Source organism: Ursus maritimus (genome assembly GCF_017311325.1).
Source record: "Ursus maritimus isolate PB19 chromosome X unlocalized genomic scaffold, ASM1731132v1 scaffold_X1, whole genome shotgun sequence".
In the NCBI taxonomy this organism is placed as follows: domain Eukaryota; kingdom Metazoa; phylum Chordata; class Mammalia; order Carnivora; family Ursidae; genus Ursus; species Ursus maritimus.
Genome location: NW_024423319.1, coordinates 73,163,757 through 73,187,017, shown reverse-complemented (window position 1 = coordinate 73,187,017; position 23,261 = coordinate 73,163,757). Strand labels below are relative to the sequence as shown.

Sequence of the window (23,261 nt, the reverse complement as noted above, 5' to 3'; positions counted from 1 at the left end):
CCCCTGGTGCTGAGAGAAAGCTTCAGCCGCAAGAACCCAGAACGTTGGGGGTGGGGCAGGGGGTACAGGGACCGCAACCTGCTTAAGATTGGACAGGCCTGCATGGGGGGGGGGGCAGCTGCAGACTGTAGCCCAGACTTGTCTCAGCTTAAAGGCACAGGATGCAGAGGCAGGCTGGATTCCTAGCCCACAGGGGCACCCTGCTGGGAGGTCTGTTGGGGCAAGGCCTGTGCAAGGGAGGCAGGTTGGGAGTGCTAACTGGATTTTTTATTTTTATATCAAGACACTGTGTTTAAAATTTTTACAAAGGACAAACTCCATGGGTTTCCGTTAGTGTTTTAAGAACTTTTCTTTAAAAAAAAAAAAGCCAACAACAACAACAAAAAAAAAACACCGCCTTTTTGAAAGAGAAATGACAGACACAAAAGAGACTCTGTAAAGAAAATGGGGCGAATTTCTGATACCATTACCCCAAGGGCAGAGGCAGAACCCAGATTACACCCAGGGGCCAGATAATGACAGCCTCTACCAGAACCTCATTCACCAAATCTAGGGTCCCCTGGTCTAGCCAGGCCAATGCTCCTGGCCTTTGGGGGAAAGCAGGTCACCCTGCAGTCTCTACAGCCCTCCACAGGGACACAGAGATGCCTGGAGAGTTCTCCCCTATGGCTCTCCAACCCCATCCAGCAGTAGCCCCTTCCTCCTTCCACCCCATGGTCTTGCTCAAATCTGTTTCTTTCTTGGGGGTCATGTTCCTCAGCGGATTGTGTGAGCACTGGGGGTTCCAGAGCCAGACAGACATAGGCCTGGAACCTCCCTTCCGGAACCTCTTTGCACTCATGGGTTGGAGAAGCATGTGTTCCAAAATTATTTTAAAAAATCAACAAAAACAAGACCCAGAAAAAAGACCAAGTCTGGGGGAGAAAGAGCTACTCTGCTCTTTAAAGCTCCCAAGTCTGGAGTTGGTGGGTGGTGCAGTTCCAAGAGAGGCGGAAGGTGAGCACCAAGGGGGTGTCCAGCTGGTGCTTTCGGTCCCCCAGGAGTGTCTGTGATCAGGCTCAGGGAGCTGGCTTCAGTTGCTGTTCCACAGGTCCTCGGTTTCTCAAGGACTCACTTGCGTCCCCATTTGAAGGGTTTGTTCAGGTTTACTTCCTTATTTGTGTTTTTGCACATGCGGGTGCATGTCCACATCTGTCTATGTTTGTGCAGGTGGGTCTGCTGTCGGGTGTGGGTGCGTGCGTATACATATATGTCTGTACATGTGTGTGTGTGTGTGTGTGTGTGTGTGTGTGTGTGTATGTGTGTCTGTGTGTGCATGTGTGTCCGTGGATCTGGGAGGGAGGGAGCCAGGAGATAGGCTGTGCTCTGGTCTGGAGCTATACCCGGGTAGTGGAGTGTGAGTGGGGCAGCCCAGTACTGTTGAACCCTGTGGCAAAGGTGTTATAGGGGTGCAATGTCTGCAGCCCTACCAGGGAGTTGGGAATCATAGTGATGGTGTTGGGTGTCATGAGTGGGATGTCATCAGGGGAACGACGCAGGGTCAGTGTGTAGTCGGGCAGCGCAGTGAGGCGCAGTGTGTCATGGGGGGGACCAGCCTCACATTCATGGTGGGTGGGGCCCAGCTGTAATGCTGCCAGCTCCTCCTCAGGAGCAGCTCCCAATTCAGGGGCCCCGGCTCCCCTCTGAGGGCTGGGCTGCCGCAGAGGCTCCTGACGCCGTTTGTCCTTGCGGTAGTAGAGAGCGGCGAAGGCCAGAACGTTAAGGAACAGGAGGGAGGCCCCTACAGCGATGGTGACACTTAATTCGGTGGAGTAGTCACGAGGGTTCTCCACCAGGAGCGGCCCTGCATCCTGGTCCCCGTTCCAGGACCCTTGGGCATTCTCATTGCTGTAGGCAGGGGAGATGGCCGGCCGCTTGGTGCTCCAGGTCTTGCCGTTGGGCCTGCGGGTGATGTGGGAGCTGTGGGTGGTATCCGGGGGCGGCACTTTGGTGGTCGTGGACGTATAGTGGAACATGTCATGCAGGTTGTATAGGTGGGGCACCAGGTGTTTCCAGAAGGCCACCTTGGTGGCCCGGTAATGATCGCGGACCCTTGGTTTCAGCCCGATGTGAAGGTAGAGCTGGTCTCGGGGATTGTATTTGGACCAGGCCACTTCCTCAAAGCGGTTGGCCTTGGTGTGAATGAACTTGGTGTCCTGGGGGACCGGCTTGTTGGGATCCCTGAAATACCACATGGAAATCTGGGGTCACCACTCTACCTAGGTGAGCAAAGGGCCCAGCATTCTTCCTCTCACACCCACTTCTGAACCTCTTCCCCGGTCCAGAACTTCCCACATTTCCATTTTTTTCAGGGTCCCTCCCTCTACCCACATCTCTCCTCTTCCCCGGGCCTTGAATTCCTATTGCCCACCATATCAGGGACACTGGCTCATCCTTCCCTGTGCCCATCCTGTAAGGTCATTGTATAGATGCTTTTTCTTCTCCCGTGCTACCGAGCATCCACCAATCTTTTTGGCTGCCCAGTTTTTCCAAGAACCCTTGAAAAGCTCTTTATGAAAGTACTGTATTCCCACTTCACTTGGCCTCTGACCATCTAACCTTAAATCCTGTAGTTCTGCCAGTAACTCTCCCTGCTGCTCAGTCCTAATGCTAACTGAGTTCTGAGACTCGACCACATTTTTGAGGGAAGAAATGGCACGAAAGTCTCCAGAGGAGGAAGTAGGAAGGGGGTGAAGAGGTCACCAAGCAAGATTTGCGGGAGTATCTTTTAAAAAGGAAATGATGGAAGAGGTTTAGATAGAGGAGCAGAGGGGAAGGCATGCTGGGGTCCCAGAGAAGAACAACCCCCACTTTCTCCTTACCCGGTCTTGGCAAAGTTGGTCCAGTAGGTCATGACGACAGCACTGAGCATAACGTCGTTCTTGGAGAAATTGCAGGGGAAGAGGTCAGTGGGGCCTACCATAGGGACACCAAAAACGTAGGGTACTTCGTCCCCATGAGCTGCATCTGACCAAGCAGGCTTCATGAGGCTCTGGCAGTGATGGTAGAAGGCGTAGAAGTAGGTAGGTGAGCCATAGCGGGCGTGCAGATCGGCGGTCACCACCGAGGGCTCCACCCACTGGTGGTCAGTGAAGAGAGCCACTAGTGTTTTGCGGCGTGTCTCCGGATTGTCACGGTCTGCCCAGTCTGTGTACATGAACTTGATGGTCTCCCGCAGGGTGTCCTTACCCTCAGGATAGCCATACAGATTGTCCACAAAGTTGGAGACTGAGTAGTCAAAGTCAGTGCCAGAGACGCCATCCTCGGGGTCCACCACCCCTTCCACGAACTTGAGCCCCTCGCCCTGGTTGACACCTAGCATAATGTCATAGTTGAGGAACTCGCCCTGCTCCATGAGAATCTCAGGGTCATCAGGAATGACATCGCCATCAATCACAGGGCCAAAGGCCACATGGTAGCGGGCTGGCTGGATGTCCTGCTCTACCAGCTCCTTAGCACTCTTTTGACGAAGACAGTCCACCATGTCCACCGTGTCTAGCACGTTACAGCCTACCTTGTCGGCCAGCAGGCTGGTATACTTCACCGGCTGGTAGTTCACAGCCCAGCTGGAGAGGGCAGAACCACTCTGGATGATGGCCCTCTGGAAAAGCCCTACAGAAGACAAGCAGCACCAGGTCAGATTCGTCGCGTCCCCCACAGCCTAGGCCTCCCTTGCCTGTCCCTGAGGGACGAATTAAACTCCTCTGTCACTGAGGCTACCCTATGGGTGCAATGAGCTACGAAGGAAGAAGGGACCTTCTGGCTGGGATGATGGATTAGGACCAGAGGAGGGGTTGCTGGGCCCCTGCGTTGACTGATCCCCTGCCTGCTTCTTGCTTCCTTGCTCTGGGATGAGGGTTGGTAACTTGGGGGTTAAGGAAATGCCAGAAAGAATTAACCCGTTGGGTCCCAGACATCAGCTTCCTTATGCTCCTTCTCTTTATCTCTCCTTGTCTTCCCTTCTTGCTTCCTGCCCAGCTGGGCCCAGCTCTGTGCCAGCACACCACCAGGGAGCTGGCGCTTCCACCACAAAGGGGTCTTTTTCATGAGAGATGAGAAATGCAGGCAGGAGAGAGCCTCACATTCTCGGACTTTGGGGAAAGATTCCCGAGGGCAAAGGCCTTGGGATCTCAATGTCTCCAGGGAACGTGCCCTCCCAGCATGTAGTCTCCACAGAGACTTTCCTTTTCCTGAAGCTACTAATGCCTCAGATCCAGATTCTCCCCTAGCAAAGAGGGAGCCAGTCCTCCAAACTAAAAAAATGGATGATTCTTCCTGCCCCCCAAGAAGAAAAGGGGGTATCATGCTCTCCCTGGCCCCAACATTCCCAAGTAAGGGATCATCTGGCCCTCAGGCACACAGTTCCTTTCCTCTGAGAGAAAGGCAGTTGGCATGCGTAGAAAGAGAGGGAGAGAAATATAGATTACTACTTAAGAGAGAGCCTCACTTTTCAAAAGATGATTCTCCATGAATCAGTTGCAGAAGACTGAAAGAACAACTCTTTATGGTAGCCAGGCCCCTTCGGAGACAGAATGCAGCACCACTCCAAGAAAGGCCTTCTCCTCCCAGGGAAATAGTTCCCAATCAGAGGAGGCACCAATCCTCTTTTCAGACAGAGGCACCCTCACAGGCAGTCACCTCACCCCCCTTTGTGGAGAAAGGGATCCCTGTTCCCATCACTGTCACCTGGAAACACATTCTAAGGTGTGATGCAGAACCCACCCTGGTCTTCCCTCACCGGGGTAGTCCCTGGAGGGACAGAGGCAGAATGTCTAGGTCAGAGAAGGTGATTTTTCTCTCTCAGACAGACAGGCCTTCTTCCAAGAGGGCATCGAAAGTCTTCCTGTGAGAATATCCCTCACTCACGGGGTTGATTCCAACAAAAAAACCTTGCCCTCTCTCACAGATTTCCTTCCTTGAGAGAAGGGCACCTATTTCAGGAAGATCTCTTCTTCATGAGAAGCTCATCTTTGGCTCTCAGAGATAGAATGTGTTCTACAGTCCAGAGGTGAAGAGAACTTTTCCTGCTGGGCCAAAGAGGGCCTGCTTGGCTCCCTTGAAGAGTCACTAGCAGAGCAAGGAGAGAGGCTTTCGTCTGGGCTAAGAATGAGAGTGTGCCTTTGGGTTGCCCAGCCTGGGAGGAGGTCTGGTGTGGGCTACGAGGTCAATCACCACCCCTCAGAAAAGGCCCACGCCACAGGTTAGCGATCCTCACTGTTCAGACCCATCTCCCCACTTAAGGACAGTTCTCCTCCTGTACAGACTTGTTCTTCAGAGAGAAAGGCAGAGAATGAGTGTTTCTTACACCTAAAAACTAATTCCCACCCGAGATCTCTATCCTGAAGTCACATGGCCTTCCCAAACTGAAAGATTTCCCTTGCCAAAAAAAAAAAAAAAAAAAAAAACCACCACCAAAAAAACCCCCACTGTCCTTCAGATAGACATTCTACTCCCACTCACCCAAACCCGACTCCCACAACAGGAGGATTTTACTTTCTCAAGATGTAAATGGGATTCTCGATTCTCTCTTTCCCTCTCTCACACTGGGAGAAGGACTTCTTCCCCCCGAGAGGCACATTTCCATTCCACTTCTCCCCAAAGGGATGCCAAGCGGGTAGAAGAGGGCCAGCTGATTCCCCTGGGCACTCTGAACCCCGGGAGGCCTGAGGCTCAGGGTGGGCAGCCGGCACTTTGCTCGTTGAGGTTTGGCCCCAAGCGCTACTCACCCTCGGAGTGATGCGATAGCGTGAGGAGGCTGACGCAGGATGCACCGATGCCTGAGCCGAAGACTGTAATACGGCGGGGATCGCCACCAAAGAAGGCGATGTTCTCGCTCACCCAGCGGAGGGCCTGGATTTGGTCAAGGAGCCCATAGTTGCCCTTGGCGGCCTGATCGCCGGTGCTCAGGAAACCTGGATTCGACAAAGGGCATGAGGACAGTGAAAGCAGAGGGATGGGGGATTGGGGGTTATGGTGGCAAGCGGGAGACAGGGCGGGGGCATGAGGACGGAGGAGAGGCACACAGCGTGGGTCTTTCCACCTATAGCTACCAGGTACCATTGCTCCTTTCTGCAAGCTGCAGCTTGCAAGCTTCTCAATATAGGAAGGATCGGCTCCTTGCCCCCCACCCCCATTCTCCAGTGTGGAGGGAGGGGGTCTCCAGACTATTTGAGAGGACGCCTCCAGCTGGGAGACTTAAGCCGCAAGAACTGCAAATGGCCAGGCCCCTGATGTGCTCTCCAGGACATTACCCAACCCCCCCCCCCAACCAGGGCGACATAGACTGCAAAGAGCAGGGATCCTGGAGTCAGATGGTCTTTGGTTCGTGCGTGTCCCAGCTCTACCACTTACTGACCGTATAGCCTTGGGCAAGTTATTTAAAATATCTGGGCTATAGTTTCCTCTTCTGTAAAACGGAGATAAAAATACTTCAAAGAGTTGTAGCCAGGATAAACCAAACATAAGCATCTCTAATACGCTCCGCACTCTGTTAAGTCTATAATTACTTCTCTTTCCCCTTCCTCCTCTCTCTGAAGGAAGGGAGGGTCCCGAAAGGCAATGATCCCTAAGCTCTGCTTGCCCTTCCCGTCCATGTTAGTCCATCTGCACCTTGTTCCAGGGCCTCAGGTGGCCCCTTCCCCTCATTCTCAGGGTGGGTTCTCATGTCCCCACCTCCCAAGACCCGATGAATCAGAAACTCTGGGGAGGGGGACCCAGCAATCTGTTTTTCCCAAGCTCTCCAGGTGATTCTGGGGCCTGCTAAAGTTAGAAAACCACTGGGTGAGACCATCTTTTTCATCTGGTGGAGAAATGGGGAAGTCAGTGCAGTGTGTTACCACAGAAACAGGTCTTCCCGCCCGCCCACCCACTGGGATTTGCTGCTGAGGAGACATGTCACCATGGAGACTACCTTCCCACCCACCTGCTGGGATTTGCTGCTGTGGAGACTGGTTGCCATGGAGACCACCTTCCCGCCCACCTGCTGGCTATCCCACAGAGATGTCCTATATTCCCCTCCACCCTGCTTCCATTTGAGACTAATCGTGCTGCCTCATTTCATCTCCCTTCCTTGATCCCTGGGCTCCTTGGAAGGCTCGATCTTCTCCTGCCCTAGGCTTTCAGAAGGGTTCTTTCCAGGTGGGTAGTTGTGGTGCTCCTACACGTTGGACACCCCTACCTGGACCGGTCTTTTTGGACTCCCCGTTTAAAAGCTCCTTTGCAGTACCTGGGATCAACTTTGTGAGCGGCCACATTTGGGGAGGCCCCCTCAGCTCACAGGGAGCTCTCTGACAGTCCTGGCAGGCCACGGGCAGAGACTGAATTCAGATAGACTCAAGCAGGTGCCAGACCTCATCCCTGTCTTTCTCGGGTCCTCCTGCTTCTAGCTTCTGCGAAAGAGCTCATTTCACCCTCTTCAAGGGTGTTATTAATTTACATTTGGTACAATTAAGGATGTAAAGTACTTAGTTATTCCTCTCAGGACCTAGTCGCAAGCCTTCTCTAGCTCCAGGTTCCGGGTGAGGAAATGTGAAGGAATTCGAGAAAGCCTGAAGGAGGATGAACGGAGGAGCCCTTGTTCTTCCAGACAAGGGCACCAGCCCTTCCTCTGCCTGGCCCATTCACACACTGAAGGTGCTGTGCGAGTCTGAAAAAGTCTGCTGACCGAGATCCGACCCAGCTGTCCAAGCCCAAGACCCTTCATCAAGAACAACTACGCATTTCTCTTAGCCCTCCTGTCCTCTCTCCCTGCCTTTCTCCTTCCTCCATATTTTCCTCCCCTTCTCTCTTACTTAAGCCGCAGCAGACTTGACTTCGGCCTTGGCCGAGGTAGCGTTCCGTGAAATGTGTCAATGCATCTGTCCTATCAGCACGCAGAGCCCGCTGTTTGAACGTAGTAAAGTAGATTTCACCAGCGTGTCTCGATTCCCTGGGCTGGGAACAAAGGCCTGAAAGGGCTGGGTGGAGGAGCCAACCATCCCTTTCTGCTCCCTTGGCTCCCAGCAACCCCGGGACGAGAAGCGCGGAAGCACGCGGATGATGCCACGTCAACCGTCTCAACTACAAGAGTCCTGTGTGAAGCGCTGGATCCAATGGGCTGAGGCAGAGGAGCCAGTGAACGTGACCAACCATGAACACACAAAACCTGGCGGTGTGGGAGCGCCGTCGCTCACTGCTAGGGCCCCAGTAAACTCAGCCATCCACGGAAACCACGTGAGAAGGGGGGCTAAAACACCACACACTTCGTGAACGGTCAGAATAAACCTGAGACCGGCTCCCCGGGCTCAGGTTGACACTGCAGTCCGTGGTAAGGCGCCTGTCAACAGAAGACGAGGGCACCCGGCACATCGTACCAAACCCACACATCTCTGTCCCTCAAGGCTTGGCGTTTACCAGGTGTCCGGTTTGCCTGAAGGGTACCCGAGCAAAGATGTACGATTAAATTCTGGAACCCAGATGAAAACCTGACAAGCCCCTACTTCCTGAGCCCCGGGGATATCCATGTCTGATATCTTGCTGGGGTCCCCTTTCTTGTGTTGGTCTCGAGCCCCATGGGGGCTCCTCAAATAATAAGATGGGGTCCATGGACTGGCCTGTGGCATTCTCCAAATAGATGAGTCACCTGAGATGTCCAAAGAAACACCTCAGAGTAAACCGTTTTTCTGGGCTCCGTGCTTCCAGAGAAGCTGAAGGAAGGGTGAACGTGTACGTGCTTTTGGGGGTCCCAAACCGGCTGCCTGATCTGGGATGCATGAAGACACAGAACAACCGAGTCTCAGCTATGCAACAAAATCCCCAAGTGTCAGGGACAGATCTAGGCTCTACATCTGGCACCGAGAGACAGAAACCTCTTGCATGTACCCGGAATCCAATCAGTGGCTTACTGATTACATTTGTGCTGCAGAGCGGGCAGTGAAGGAGACACAGGAAGTAGGTGATGGGGAACTTTGGACCAAATCTCAGTTTGTGACTCCTTCTGAGGTTTGGGTAATGTTATGTTGATCATTCACAGCCGAAGCCCAAAGAATAATATTCCTGTCCCCAGATGTGCCATTCTGGTTATCTGAATGAGGAATGAGTTGGGGGGTTGTAAAGTGGGCGGGACGGGGGTGGGTTCTTAACCTGAGTTTCCTCGATGAGTTTCAGTGGTGTCCACAGAACCATTTCTATAGGTTTGTGTGTGTGTGTGTGTGTGTGTGTGTGTACCTTTTTCTGGGGAAAAAGTCCATAGCTTTCATTAGAACCTCAAAGGGGTCCACGACTCCCCCAAAGGTTAGGAGCTTCTGATGTAGAAGCCTCACGATTAGAGAAGCAGGAGGGTTGTCAGGTAATCAGCAAACCAGGATACCATAGGGAACGCTCAGCGGCGACAGGCCCTGGGCAGCCCACAGCTGTCAAAGTGATGCTTCAAATCCTGAATCTCTCCTTCCTGTCTCCTTGCTCGGTGTCACTCTTGTCCCCTTTTCTCTCCCCCTGTCCTTTTCTTCTCTTCCTCACTTTCTCCCCTCCTTCCCCCTGCTCCTCCACCCTTTCTTTTCCTGCATTCCTAGCTGGTCCAATCATACGGAACCGAGGCACATTCTTTGTACTCTCTGTGCTTTCCAATAAAACCGACAGAATTGGAGCTCTGCATGTCTCATTTTAAAAAGCAGCCGAGTTGAACATCTTCCATCACTCTCACTAAGAAAATACGGTGGCAAAACTCCTTCTGGCCTTCAACTACCGTGTGCGTCGCTGGTTATGTGTGTGAGCTTCCTTCTGGAAATTCCCAACTCTTCAGGAACTGTGCAGCCCTAGCGTGTGGCTTCATAGCCACCTTCACTTCCCCTTTACTGTCAGAGACTCAGATCCCCTTTCTTAACAGGACAGAACACTCAAGAGAGACTTGCCGGGATGTCTGGGGCAACTCGGAAAGACAGAGGAGCAGTGGCCGCACCATGAAACCCAAGCCTACCAGAGCGCCGAGAGACACCATGCGCACTTCATCCCCGGGATCCACATGCCACTTGAAGGGACATGGGCTCCACCGTTTTCGGGGAATATCACTTCTCCAATCTGAACCCCAAAAAGGTGTCTTGCTAGCCCACCGAGTGTTGAGGGTAAGTCAAGAAAAGGTCACCTTGGGGCACCTGGGTGACTCAGTTGGTTAAGTGTCTGCTTTCGGGTCGTGATCCCAGGGTCCTGGGATTGAGCCCCATGTCGGGCTGCGCGCTCAGCAGGGAGCCTGTTTCTCCCTCTGCCTGTCCCTCCCCCTGCTTGTGCTCTCTCTCTGACAAATAAATAAATAAAATCTTTTTAAAAAAAAAAAGAAAGAAAAGAAAAAAGAAAAGTTTGCCTTTCTGGGCTCGTAAACTGTACCGGAAGTGACACGCAGCACCGGGCCCTCTGGGACTGGAACTGACAAAAACAATACACTCTGAAGCAAATTAAAATAAGGTCCTGTCAGCTGAGTGGGCAGGGAAGAAGTCATACCATGGCTGGTGCGGCACCCAGGCCTCCAGACTTGATGCACGGCCTAGCCTCCCCCTCCACTGGAACCTGGAAGACACCAGCCCTTCAGGCAAGAAGCTGTCTGCCTCCCGCTGTCACAGGGCTACGCGGCTGCATGTGCCCTCGGAGGCCTGGGTGAGTGTCCGAAAGGGAGCAAGACCCGCTATGTTGCATCTCCCTCTCTAAGGTACTTGTTTACCTCAGGACCCTGGCCTCGGGTAGGCAGTAACAGTCAGCAAGGAACAGACAGCACAGAGGGGCAGCCTACATCACCAAGACCAGCGGGCATACGGCAGGGGGTGTGGGGGAAGGGCACAGGGTGCGTACGAGGAGGCATTTGGGAAGTAAGCGTGTATGTGTGGGAGTATATGGGATGTGGGCGTGGAGAGAGTAGTAGAAATGAGTACGTGTGTGTATATATATGCACGGGGTATGTAAGCATGGGTTATGCGCTCGTGTGGGGGTAAGGAGAGGTGTGTGCGTGAGTATGGATCTGAGGCCAAGTGGGGGTACATGAGTGTGTATGTGTTTGTTGGGTAGGGTGGGTGGGGGAATATGTACGTGTGTGTACGGGAGGAGTGTCTATGTGCGTGTGTGTGTATACGTGGGAATGTGGGTATACGTGTAGGAAGTCTCTGGGTGTGTGTATATGGCAGAGAGATACGTACATGCAGCGCCTGGGACGCGCATGGAGACGTGGAAACAGGGATCTGAGGGGTGTGTGTGTAGTATTTGTGGATGTGCGGCGTGAGGAGGTGTGGACGTGCAGGTATGGATATATATGCATAGGGAGGGGGAATATCGGTTTGCGTTTGCACGGGGAAGGTGAGGGACATACGCGCGCATGTGGGTGTTCGAGTGGATGTGGAAGTGGGGTGTGCAGGGGGATATGGGTATGTGCGCGTATACACGGAAGGAATACTTACATACATTCAAGGTATAAGCGTGTGGGGTTTGTGTGTGGATGCGGCAGTGCAGGGTGTGGGTCTTTGTGTAGAGCGTACACGTGGGGGTAGAAGGAAGTGTGAGTGTGGGTGTAGATGAGGATATGGAGATGTGGAGGGAGAGATACACGGGAATGAGGGGGAGTCCGAGAGATCTGTGCACATATGGGGTATGGATGTGGAGTGGATAGGGGTATATGGTATGTGGCTATGTGTGCGGGGAACACTGTATGGGTGGAGTGTTTATGGAGTGGTGAGGGAACATGCGTGTGCGAGAGGCAGCCTGTAGCTGTGGATGTGGGGGTCTATATGTGTATGGGTATATGTGTGTGTTTCTGGGGTGAATGAGAAATAGTAGTATGCATGGGGTGTGCGGTGGGCAGTGTGGATGTGTGGACATGGGAGGGTATGTGAGCGTGTGGATATGTGACTGGCTAGAAGGAGTATCTGTGTATCTGTGGGGCTTTTAGGGATGTGGGCCTGGGTGGGTAGGGATGGATGGGGGAAGGACTCTAGAAAATTCACGGACCCTGTGAAACTCAGGCAAGCAACGGTCTGAAAGCAGAGACCTGGCTTGAGACTTAAGAGAAAGTGTGGAGGTTAAATTGAATTTCCCACGACATTCCAGGGAAGGGCCTGGGAACGTGGGGAAGCTCCCAGCACTTGGGTAGGGACCGTGTGATGCCAACATTTGACTCTGGACATTGGCACCCGCTAGAGAACCAAAGCCAGCATTAAATCCCCAGCATTCTTTCCTCCTTCCTTGAAAAGCCAAGCTTCCTTCAAGGCAGCTAGCAGAGAACCATACCTAGCACTCCAACCCGATAGTTGAGGGTGATGACGATGACGTTGCCGTAACTGGCGAGGACGCTGCCATCAATCATGTTGCCTGTCCCTTCCATGTAAGAGCCTCCGTGGATGTAGACCATGACGGGCTTAGCGCCACTGTCCCGGATGTCTGCAAGGAGAAGGGGTGAGACACAGGCTGGGTAGGATGCCCTTCCTCCCCCACCCCCACGAGCCCTGAGGGGGGGGGGTCGTGGGTGGCAAAGCTATCCCAGGTGCCAGGACACCACCACCCACGCTGAGGGCGGGACTCATGGGGCTGCTCGGCCCGGAGCTCGAGCCTCGGCCAGAGATGGTTTTACAGACTCCAGTTTCAGCCTCCCAGCTGAAGGCAGTCAGCCACACCTGCTACGGCTGGGCCTAGGTAGGCCCAGGCTGGGCCCTGGGGACCGGGAACAGGAGGAAGAGGCAGGGCTGGTCTCTTAGCTGGCTCAAGTGAGTCCTTGCCCCGGGGCACCCAGGAGTCCTGGGACCTGACATGGCTTCAGAGAGTGGGGGCTGGGAAGCCCTGGAACCCCCAAAACTAGACCAGTTACATGGAAATACGGCCATTGGCAGCAGCCGTCCCCCAGTGCAGACAGAGACAAGAGGGGTGGGAAGAAGGGGTGGCACAGGGAGAGAACAAGGAAGGATGTGGGTAAAAGGGAGTGAATGGCAGCGATGGGGTGGAGGAAACCTTAGTGACATGGTTTCTCAGCCATGTGCTCATTTACCCCATTGTCCCCTGGGCATCAGGCAGACTTAACTGGAAGCACTGGGGACGGGAGAAAGGAGAGGGGCAGAACTAAGGATGAGACATTCCCCCACCCTGCTCGGCCGCCCCCCCCCCCCGGTCCCCCGTCAGCATTAGGATGAAGATGGAGCCTCCCCAGAGGCCATTCAGTGAGAGACCTCCAAGCGGCTGCTCCGAGGCCAGACAGCACAGCGGCAGCACTGGGGCTGGGCAGTCAGGAGAAGGCTCCTGGCCTGACCACCTCGACCTGCAGCCTTTCAGTGTGTGAGCTGGACCAACACTCTGCCACACCAGCGCAGCCCTACCAGCCACCAGCTGACCCCCCCCCCCAGCTGTCTGGCTCCTCCACGGGTGGAGGGGCAGGGCCAGGGCAGGGAGGTAGAAGGGAATGTTCTCTGCTGCCAAGCAAACACAACCTTTTTTCCCAAGGAGGAAGGCAGACTGGTTCAACCATCACGCAAGGATCTTATGCCATCTACTGACTGGGCTGTGGCGTCCAGGCCTCAGCCTGGCATTTTAGCCCACGCCTTCCTGGCCCTGTCTGGAGCCTACTGCAGCCCGTGGCCCCGAGGCCATGTCTCTTTTTCTGGGAGGAGGCCGGGGAGGTTCTAGGTGGTGCTAATCTCCAGCCCCTTTGGTTGTCACTGCCTCACTCCTCAGCTTAGCGTCCTGCTGGGCCCCTCTCCCAGGAGCCGGTCTCCTCGCAAAACACAGGTGTCTCCGCAGTGAAACCCAGGTATGTCCTCGCCATCCGGTCTCCTTTGTGCCTCTCCTCACCCTCCCTCTGCCCTGCTTTCTCTCCACTCTCCCTGCTGATCAGTAGGGGAAGGTGCCCGTGAGCCACAGAAGATGTGTGTGTGTGTGGGAGCTGTCTCTGGCAGTGCCCGCTTCTGTACTATAGGACTGAGGATGGGGGTAGAGGACCAGGGCGAGGAGGCCGCCCTCCCCATGGCTCTGCTTGTGGTCCCCTGCTCCCGCCAGCCAGCCGTGTCCATCACCCTGGAACTCCCAGCGGCCAACCAGGCCAAAGATGGATGAACAGCCCAACAGCCTCGTATAGGAACAGAAACACACCAACGGACGGACAGACAGACAGACGGGGCTTCTCCCCATCGAGAAGGGGAGGGGCTCTGTGCCATGCACCAGCCGCCGCGCCCTGCAGCCCCCAAATACCTTCATCTTCATCCCCGTCATTATCCGCTAAGTCCTCGCCCTGTTTCTTAGCGCCGGATCCTGGGGACCAGACACGGGGAGACACAACAGCACAGAACAGAGAACAAAACAGAGAGAGAATTCAAAAACAGCATGACTGCAGTGTGGCCCAGCAAGCCAGCTCTGGGCTTGGGCCCAGGACAGGCAGGAGGGATGGCAAGAACCGAGGGAATGGGTGGGCTGAGGCCCAGACCTTCATCAGGATGATGGTGTTGCAGGCCCTTGCTGTGCTGGCCTCCCTGCACCTCCCTGGCCTGCCTCCCTGGCCCCAACAGCCCATCTCAACCGACTACCTTCCCATTTAGGAAGGCGGGAGCAGCGTATGGGCCAGGGCAGAGAGCCAGAGACCCAGTCAGGGAAAGGATTCCTCCGGGTGCAGGGGCTGCACATGTGTACACAGGCGGGCTGAGCTGGTGAGCAGGGGCAGGCGCTGAGGGTGACAGGTGGTGTTGCCAGAATGTTGGAAAGATGGAGCTATTAGGGCAGAGCTGGGTACTGGGGCCCCCAGCCCTGAGCTACCTGGGCCCGGTGGGAAGGCTCAAGCTGGGCCTCAGCTGACCCTGATTCCCAGAGGAGTAAATGGGAGATGAAGCTTTCCCTCTGGTCTTCCTCGCAGGGGCCCCCTGCTCTGGCTAACGGCAAATGGGGTTCCTGTGAGCAGGAACCAGGCCTAAGAGCAGCAAGCACTGCTCTGAGATCTAGAGAGAGCCAGAGAGGGAGGGAGGGAAAGGAGGAATGGGAGAAGGCAAAAGGGACATGAGAGAGATGGAGAGAGAGACAGAGGTGGGGGGGAGACAGAGGAATAATGATATAACAGCTCCTACCATAGACCGAATATTTACCGTGTGCCAGACACTCTACTTCTGCCATACTGTTTGATCCTCACATCCCAATGAAGTAGGTACTGTCTCTATTTCTGTTTCACTGATGGGGAAACTGAGGTTCAGAGAGGTAAAGTGACTTGCTCAAGATCACACAGCTAGGAAGCGCTAGAGGAAAGATTCAAACCCAGGTCTGCTCGACTGCAAAGCCCATGGTCTTTCCACTGCACCATGCCACCTTTCTGGGGATGGGGGAGAGGGAAGGAAAAAATCAGCAAGAAAGGAGGTGGAGCTTGGGGGGGTAGGGAAGGGAAGGAGAGAAAAGAAGGGAGCAGAGGAGAGAAGAGAGACATCTAGGACCTGTGGGTAAGCTGGCACCAACTCTCCTTCCTGTTCTAAGGAGATGAGAAGTGCATCTTGAGCATGGCTGTGGAGAAAGAGGACCTACTGCCCGGACGCTGGGCAGAGTGGGGAGACAGAGGTCATTCTGCCAGCACCCTAGGGCTTACCCTCTTGTCTGTGACACCAGATACTCTCAGCCTGAAGGCAGCAAATAGCCCTCTTTCCCAGCTGGTCCGGGCTCTGGTGACTGAATTCCCTTCCAGCTGTTAATCAAAACAGGAACCGCCCTCATATTACAAAATGGCTTTTCAACTAGGGCAACAGCCAGGGCCCAGAGGGGCAGAAATGGCCTCCAGCTTCCCGAACTTCCGGTGGCACCTACCGTCTTAACACCTGCCAGGACTGCGCTCAGAAACCCTGTGGGGCACGGGGCATCATCACTCACACAATGAACAGCGCCCCAAACGGAAGGGACTTACTCATCCTGAAACATGAATTCCCTCCAATTTGCTGGACGTGGAAGTTGGGGGAGGGGGCAGGTCCTCCTCCTGGAAATCCCTCAGTCGGCATGGGCACAGACTTAGAAGGTGGGGCCCTACTGCCCCCCCCAACGCCAGGAGTGCCCCTGGGTTGCTGCATTGTCCCACCCTCCTCTGCATAGACGCCTTTCCTCCTTCAGCTTAGCGCTTGTGGAACAACCCGGGTCTGTAATTCTGCTCCAAATGGCCAGGCGGCCCCGGATGGGGAACTAATTTGAGCAGCGGAATGACCAAATGCCCTCCTCCACGCTGTCTGGAACTCATTTCCCAGCTTGGCCTGTGGGGCTTAGCTGGACCGGCTGGGTTTCAGTACTAGGATAGGAGCTCCGTCAGAGTAGAGATGAAGCCTTTGGTTCTGTCTAGATCTTGCCCCTACCTCATAGCCTTCCACAGCCCAAGAGCGCCTAGCATCTGGCCTTGCCCACAGTCAACGATCCTGACGGGTCAATGTCTGCATTTGACTGGAACTTCCAGTCAGCTCTCTAGCCAGACTCTCAGGACCGGACTGCCCTGGGCTCTCACTGGCACCCTGGGGAGATCATTCCTCCTAGACAACGGGTCAAGGTCATCTTCTCTCCCTGCCCCTCCCCACCCCCCACCCAAGCAAGTAACCCACAGGAGCAGGTTTAAGAGACCCTCTCCCTGAGTTCATTCACAGGCTAGTGGAATGGTAAGGCCCCAATGATCCCCCTACCACCTTCAGAGGCAGAAGCAGAGGTCCTTCCAGGAAAAGACTTGCCTGAAGTCTCCCTGTGAGTTAGCACGAGGGCTGGGGCTCTCTCCTCAGGCTTTGTGCTTCCCAGCCCTGCACTCGTATTTTGCAATGCCACCATGCTTCCTCACTTGTGCGGAAAAAGTGTTTGCGGATCGCCTGCTGCGTGTGCGGTCCTGGCCTGGGCGGCGGGATGTGGTGGCACACTGTCCCTAGAGCCACAGGCCCCGCTCCCTGCTCTGGGTGCGTCAAGAGCACTCAGCACACACGCGCTCGACATGTGGATTCCCGGCATCTGCCCCCTTGAGATTCCTGCTCAGCGGGGAGCATCCGGGCCCAGGAATCCTGACAACCCCACTAGGGGAAACCCTGCCCTAGGATTTCAAAGGAAAACAAACTCCAAGCTTGCCAAAAGGTTGTAGGGATCAGGCTGTGATTTTCCACCTGTTCCTTAAGCTGTTCCTGTTTCCAATTTGGCCCAGCCCATCCCCGTTTCACCACTGTTTTCAGAGTCGGGGAGGTGGGAATGACCAGATGGGAGCTGCCTTGCATGCTATAGTGGAAAGAACACGGCCCTGAGGGTCAAGAGACCCGGGTTTGGGTCTCAGCTCTGCCACAGACCAGCGACAGGGCCTCGAGCAGCAGCAAGTCACTCCCCTGGGCCTGTTTCCTCATCTGTAAAATTGGGAAACTGATTCCTGCCTTATAAGCTTCCAGAAACCTGGGGAGGATTTTACGAGCTAAGTCTGAAAGCGCTTTGCAGAAAACATGAAGTGGTATTCGAACAGGAAGAATTACTTCTACGGGGGAGCACATTCCTCCCAGCAAGAGGTAAATGTAAAATTCAGGATCTCGTGCCTCCTTTAGGGTCTGTGGTTCCCAGACACCCCTAAGGTCTGCCACCGGACTAGCCCGGGGTGGGGGGGCTGGTCACACAGCTGTGCTCTGGCCAGAGGGGTGGGGGGCGGTTGGCAGAATGACTTGTGTCTAAACTTCAGGGCCGGAGAGCTGAGTCTAGACTTGGCACCCAGGAAGGAGCACACAGGGATGAGCCGGTGGCTGCCCTGCCAGGAAGAGGGCAGAGCCTCTGGCTCCCTCCTGGCCGCCTAGAGTGTCCCCCGAGGTGGCTCAAGAGAGAACCACTGGCTCTGTCTTTGGCACACGCATAAGGGTGGAATCCGGGCTGGGAAGATCGGAAGAAACGGGGTCGCTGCAGCTTCTGCTCTGAACCTGCCTCAGGCCACCAAATCCTCCCTGATGAGCAGCCAGGGCCCTTGGCTAAGGTGGAGCTCAGGCCTGCTCACCGACCGCCCCCTGAGCCTGGGCTACTTGAAGGAAGGCTGGGTCCTTGGGGGGCAAGGGCAGGTGGGCAGGCAGCCCTCCCTCTCTCTCTCTCTCCCTCCCCGCCGGCTCGCTACCTACCTCCTTTCCTACAAATTTTCTTGTTGGGCTTTCGGGCGCATTCCTTGGAAATCCGCTTTACTGTAAAATGAATAAAAAACTAAAAAATAACAGGAGGCCTCTGCCCAGGGGCATGCACCCCCCACCCCCCCAGGCCCCAAGAGCTGCTCTGCAGGCGGCACATGGCAGAGAGCCTGTCCCACCATCTCCTTGTTTCTGTCACTTACCTTAGCGTGAGCCCCGCGGGAGGAGGCATCGGCTAGCCAAAGAGGAGGCACCTAAGCAATGCCCACCAGGCTGGCCCCCCCCCCGCCCCCCACACGCACCCAGCTCCCTTAGCCACACACACCTACCACCTTTCAAAGCAGGCGGAATGGCAACGGGGCGGGGGCTGGTGGAGCCAGCACCCTCCCGTGGGCAGCTGCCAGCCGTGACCCATACTCCCCCAGGGAACCCCCAGCCAGCGCTCTGGCCCTAGACCTGTCAAAGCTCTCAGGCCTGGCCAGGCCCCTCCTGGTAACAGTGTCACTCACACATGGGAGCTCAGACAATGCTGGGAGAGGGAAGAACAGGGAGGAGGAAGGGGAGGCCAAGCAGAGTGATGGTTAGAAGCATTTTCACAGACAGACAGAGGCATGCTGCAGGGCACACGACCACATGCAAGCCACAAACACAACAGGGAGGGGGGAGGCAGGGAGGGCGCAGTGCCTGGCCACAGCACTCACCATCCTCCGTGGGCACGTAGACATTCAGGTAGAGGCAGTCTTCGTTGGGCTCCTGGATGTACGTAGCGACAATATCCAAGTTGGCAGTGAACCAGACGGGCAGCATGACTTCGGGCACGGCTGTGTGGATGTTCTGGGGGCACACTGGGGGAAAGTGTGTGGCGTTCCGGATGCCCGACCAGGATGGGGGTGGCTCAGGGGGCAGGAAACGTTTCTCGCCGATGGGGGGAGCTGCGTAGGGCACCCCCAGGTACTGGTCCACAGGCCCCAGGATCTCACTGGGCAATGGTACCCGGGCACCCCTTAGCTTCCCAAAGTGAGTATTGACTGTGGGCGCCGGGGCCTGGGTACTGGCCCTCAGCACCAAGCTGAGGAACCACAGGCTGAGGCACAGGCTCCGGCCAACCGTGGACTTGGGGCTCAGGGACAGCGAGGGCGGGCCAAGCCGCAGCCACATGTTCCGGGCAGGGGGACTGGCAGGAAAGGCAGACTCCAGGGTCACAGCATCAGCCCGACAGGCAGCCCCTTCATGGCCACACTGACTTGAACCTCAAGACCGAGCTCTCGAGGGACACCTACAGGTGCCCGGCAATGCAGAGAGGTTGTCCAAGCACCACAGCTTCAGAAAGGGGACCCCCTCAGGGCCAGGCAGGCCTGTGGAAAGAGGGAAGTATGCGTCATCCCAGATGGCCACAGAGTCAGAGTCTTTGGGGGCCCTGCTGGGCTCCGGGCTGTTCTCCCACAGTTAGGAGAGGTCTCACATGCCCGAGGTTCTGCGGACCCACCGATGATCTCCACTGCCACTCAGAACCTGTCTGTGTGCCTGGCCATGGTTGGAAAATCCTAGGGGATGGACCCAGTGACAGTTGTTGCCACTGCAAGGTCCAAGTCCCCAATTCCAACTCCTCAGCCAGCGGAGCCCATGGGGTGGGGGTGGGGGTTCAGCCGGAGCCAAAGTAGCATGTGAACTCTCTAGACCCCTGGACCCACTAACCCCACACGGGGACCTCCCACACCAGGAGAGGGTAGGATCGTTAACCTCACTCTGGGGTTCGAAGGCATAAGCAGGAAAAGCAGAAGATAGGCACAGCGTCCCACAAGGAGACCCCCTCACCGGTCAACCAGGGTGGGTGGGGGGAGGGCAGGACAGCCACACCCCAGGGTCCCCAGACCCTCCTGTGCCCCTCCTGTACATTTCTCCTCAGCCCTCGCTGCTCCCAAATTCTCAAGCGTTGGTCCTTTCTGTCGGCTAGCTCTAACTCACAAGTGCCGGAACTGAGGCAGAGACCAGGCTGCCCAGAACCCCAGGCATTGTTGATGCTCAGCCAGTGTAAAATAAACAACGGAGTGTGGGGGACACACACTCAGAGACTCGCGGAGATACAGTCACAAAGACTCAAAAAAGGGAGTGAGAGAGACCAAGCCAGGATCACAGACACCACGATATTCGCTCACAGAGACATATAGTCCAAACCCACGGAGATCCCTCCTCTAGTCCCACATTCTGAGACGGAGAGCCTCACGGAGCCAGAGAATCACAGCGAAATACATTCAGAGACACACACAGAGACTTACTGAACTATAATCACACACACACACCACATAGGTAAATACCTAGAGACACATGCAGCATAATGGTGACACATAGGTGGAGACAGAAACAGAAATAGCAGCACACTCAAGACACATAGGCTTTCTGACACACAGTTATACAGCGAACACATACATACAGGCGCACACAGAAACTGCTGCATGGACACACACACACACACACACACACACACAAACACACACACAATTTAGTTTTCCCTATTTCTCCCGCCTTCCAAGATCGCTGGCCTGCTCCTTTAAGAACTGGCTGAAGGGGTGGGGGAGGGAGATTGGGAACGCCCGGCAATCGGCCGCCACCACGAGAGGGGAATGAGAATGTGTGTGAGAGAGAGAGAGACAGAGAAAGACAGAGACAGAGAGAGAGAGGAAAAGAGAGGGAGGGAGAGGGAAGGAAAAGGAGGGAGAGGGAGGGTGAGAGAGATAGAGGGAGAGAGAGCTAGAGAGAGAGAAGGAGAAAGGGAGGGAGGGAAGAAGGAGGAGGGAGGGCAAAGCGACTAAAGGGGTGGGGGCTCAGAGGAAATGGGGAGCAAAGTATGGTGGGGAGGGTTAGATCCCAGACACTGCCCAGAATGCACCCGGGGTGGGGAGGGGAGGAGGGGAAAGGGAAGGAAGGGGTAGGAGTAGGGAGGTGGGGCAGGAGGGAGTGGGTGTGTGTGTGTGTATGGGGGGGTATAGTCCGCAGCTGAGTTCACACAATCCCCCCATTCACCGTCTCNATGGCAACTCTGGGGCACAGACCGCTCATTCACACGGCTTCCCCGCCAGCAACCCCCCCCACCATTAACCCCTTCGGTGCCGCCCCTCCCCACAAATTCCATTAACCCCTTCGGGATGCCTCCCTCTCCAGTAACCCTTCAGTGCCAAATGCCGGTCCCCTTTGAGTCAGTTCCCTGCAGCCCCTCCCCCCTGAACACCTAGACAAATCCGCCGACCCCCAAACGCCCTCTGTACCCTAGGACCCACTGTGCGTCCCCAAGGCCAAGATCTCCATCCTGGTCCAACTTGCAATTTGGGAGAAGACAAGGGGAGGCAGCAATTCCGGGATTAGAGTGGCATCTGGGGTACTTTGGAGGCTGGAGCAGTATTGGGCGAGGGGCATTGTGCAGGAATGGACTGGTATCGAGAACTGCAGTATTGGGGGCTACGCGGGTCCAGAATGGTATTGGGGGACAAAGCTGCATTGGAATGGGGGAGGATAGGATAAAGGCCTTGGGGGGAGGGGGGCTGCAGAGAGTGGGGGAGGGAGCCTGGCTGTGAGATGCTATGATGGAAGAGGGATGGGGCTGCACTGCGGGGGAGGGGGAACTGGCAATGTGCAATACAGGAATAGGGCCGGGGCCCTTAGTAGGGGTATTTTGATGAGCATGCGGCCAGGCTGTGGAAAGAGAGGGACCATGGGTGGGAGGATGATAGGGATGCGGATTCAGGGAGGAGGTGGAGGAGAGAAGAGAAGCGGGGGAGGATTGGAGGGTCAGGGGTGCCGATGGAGAACAGGGGGTTGAGAAGGATGGGGAGCATTGGCTGGGGAGCGGAGGAGCCCGGGATTGGGAAGGGATAGGATTGGGGCAAGGTATGGGCAGCTAGAGGATGAGAGACCGGGGCAGGCGGCCTCACCTGTTCCCCGGGCTGTTGCGAGCGACTGAATCGGGCCGCGGACCACCCATATCGCCTCCAGGCCAAGGGCTCCGCACCTGAATCCCCAAGATCTGCTCTCCGGCAGCCTGGCTGCTGTGCCCGCGCACCAAGGGGGCGCGCTGCGCGTGCCCGGACACGGGGGGGCGCGGTCCCTGCCATTAACTCCTTTTGTGCCAGAGATGGCTCAAGTCCTGGGGCATGGCCCAGTTCCTCCCATGCTTAAGCACGCCTGGCTCGCCCTCTCTCCCTCTCTCACACACACACCCCTCAAATCAAGACAGGTGATCTTCCAGGGCAGCTAGCTCAAACTTTACCTGCAAAGCTTGAAACCTTGATACAAAGGGAGAAACTGAGGCACCGTCTGCCGGAGCCCCCGGTCACACTCTACAAAAGACGAGCCTCCACCTTGCTCAGCATCCCTCACATCTCCCCTCCTTAGCACCAGCGCGATTCAGGCAGCAAAGAGCAGAGGGTGGGGGCACTTGGCTCTCATCCTGTCACTCTCCCAAAGGTCAACGTTGTTCCTTTCTGCTGCTGCTGCTGGGCCATGTCAGACTGAGACTGTCAGCATGCCAGTTGCCCCACCGTTTCAGGCTCTCCCCTCCAGATCCCGCTGTCTTTGTGTCTCGTGTTTCCGTGTGTAGTGCACCTGTCCTGTTTGTTTAGCCCCCACCCCCCACCCCGAGTCCCTCGAGTGTCCCTTATCCCAGGCGAGCCCCCTAACCCTGCAGTTCCTCAGAATGTTTATGTCAGGCTAGAACAGATCAGAAGCGAGCTTCGGTCACGGCTGCCTGCACCCTGTCCGGAGTTTCATTCCTTGTGCACACGGCTCTGAAACTCGCTGAGTCCCACATGAGCGAGGGCGTCGTGGACCTCAAAGCGGGGTTTTGTTTTATTCTTTTTTATTTTTCTAGAACTTGGGTATTGATTGGTGCTCCTGGTTTTACCAGCACACTTGACCCTTGCCAGTGCAACTATGGCTTAGATGTTCCCCTGAAGTTGTCAAATCATCTGGTCCCACCCACCCACCAGGTTGAGGCTGGTCCTCTTCCAGCCCCAGCTGGGCATACCAGAAGACTCCTTTGTAGTAAAGCAGTTAGTTGGCTCTCCTGAATAGCCTTAGATCTAGGGCCCCAGACCTGAAGGCAAAGGGGTCGCAGGTGACCCTGCCACAGTTCCAAATGTGACACGGGGGCAACAGTTTCAAGTTTTC

At 55.6% G+C, this 23,261-nt stretch overlaps 1 protein-coding gene across 2 annotated transcripts; it reads right to left on the bottom strand.

The window, feature by feature from the left end:
• Window positions 1–214: 214 nt before the first annotated feature.
• Window positions 215–22,232, bottom strand: NLGN3 (neuroligin 3). Of its 2 annotated transcripts, XM_040630824.1 has the most exons (7): window positions 22,028–22,232; window positions 18,803–19,456; window positions 14,224–14,283; window positions 12,280–12,429; window positions 5,766–5,951; window positions 2,862–3,651; window positions 215–2,220 (listed from the first exon to the last, which is right to left on the bottom strand). In XM_040630824.1, the coding sequence occupies exons 2-7, from the start codon at window positions 19,257–19,259 to the stop codon at window positions 1,377–1,379; spliced, it is 2,487 nt and encodes an 828-aa protein (XP_040486758.1). In that variant the 5' UTR covers window positions 19,260–19,456; window positions 22,028–22,232; the 3' UTR covers window positions 215–1,376. The 2 variants fall into 2 exon arrangements, with proteins under 2 accessions (XP_040486758.1, XP_040486766.1); XM_040630832.1 differs by lacking the exon at window positions 14,224–14,283 and having other exon boundaries at window positions 216–2,220; window positions 22,028–22,231.
• Between the last annotated feature and the right edge of the window lie 1,029 nt (window positions 22,233–23,261).

What these genes read in the sequence shown, in the direction of transcription:
- NLGN3 (XM_040630824.1), bottom strand. Translation starts at nt 19,259, where the DNA reads ATGTGGCTGCGGCTTGGCCCGCCCTCGCTGTCCCTGAGCCCCAAGTCC. An exon ending in TGACGGGGATGAAGATGAAG is followed by an intron (nt 12,430 to 14,223) that starts GTATTTGGGGGC and finishes TTCTCCTTGCAG; the next exon opens with ACATCCGGGACAGTGGCGCT. An exon ending in GCTATCGCATCACTCCGAGG is followed by an intron (nt 3,652 to 5,765) that starts GTGAGTAGCGCT and finishes TGTCTTCTGTAG; the next exon opens with GGCTTTTCCAGAGGGCCATC.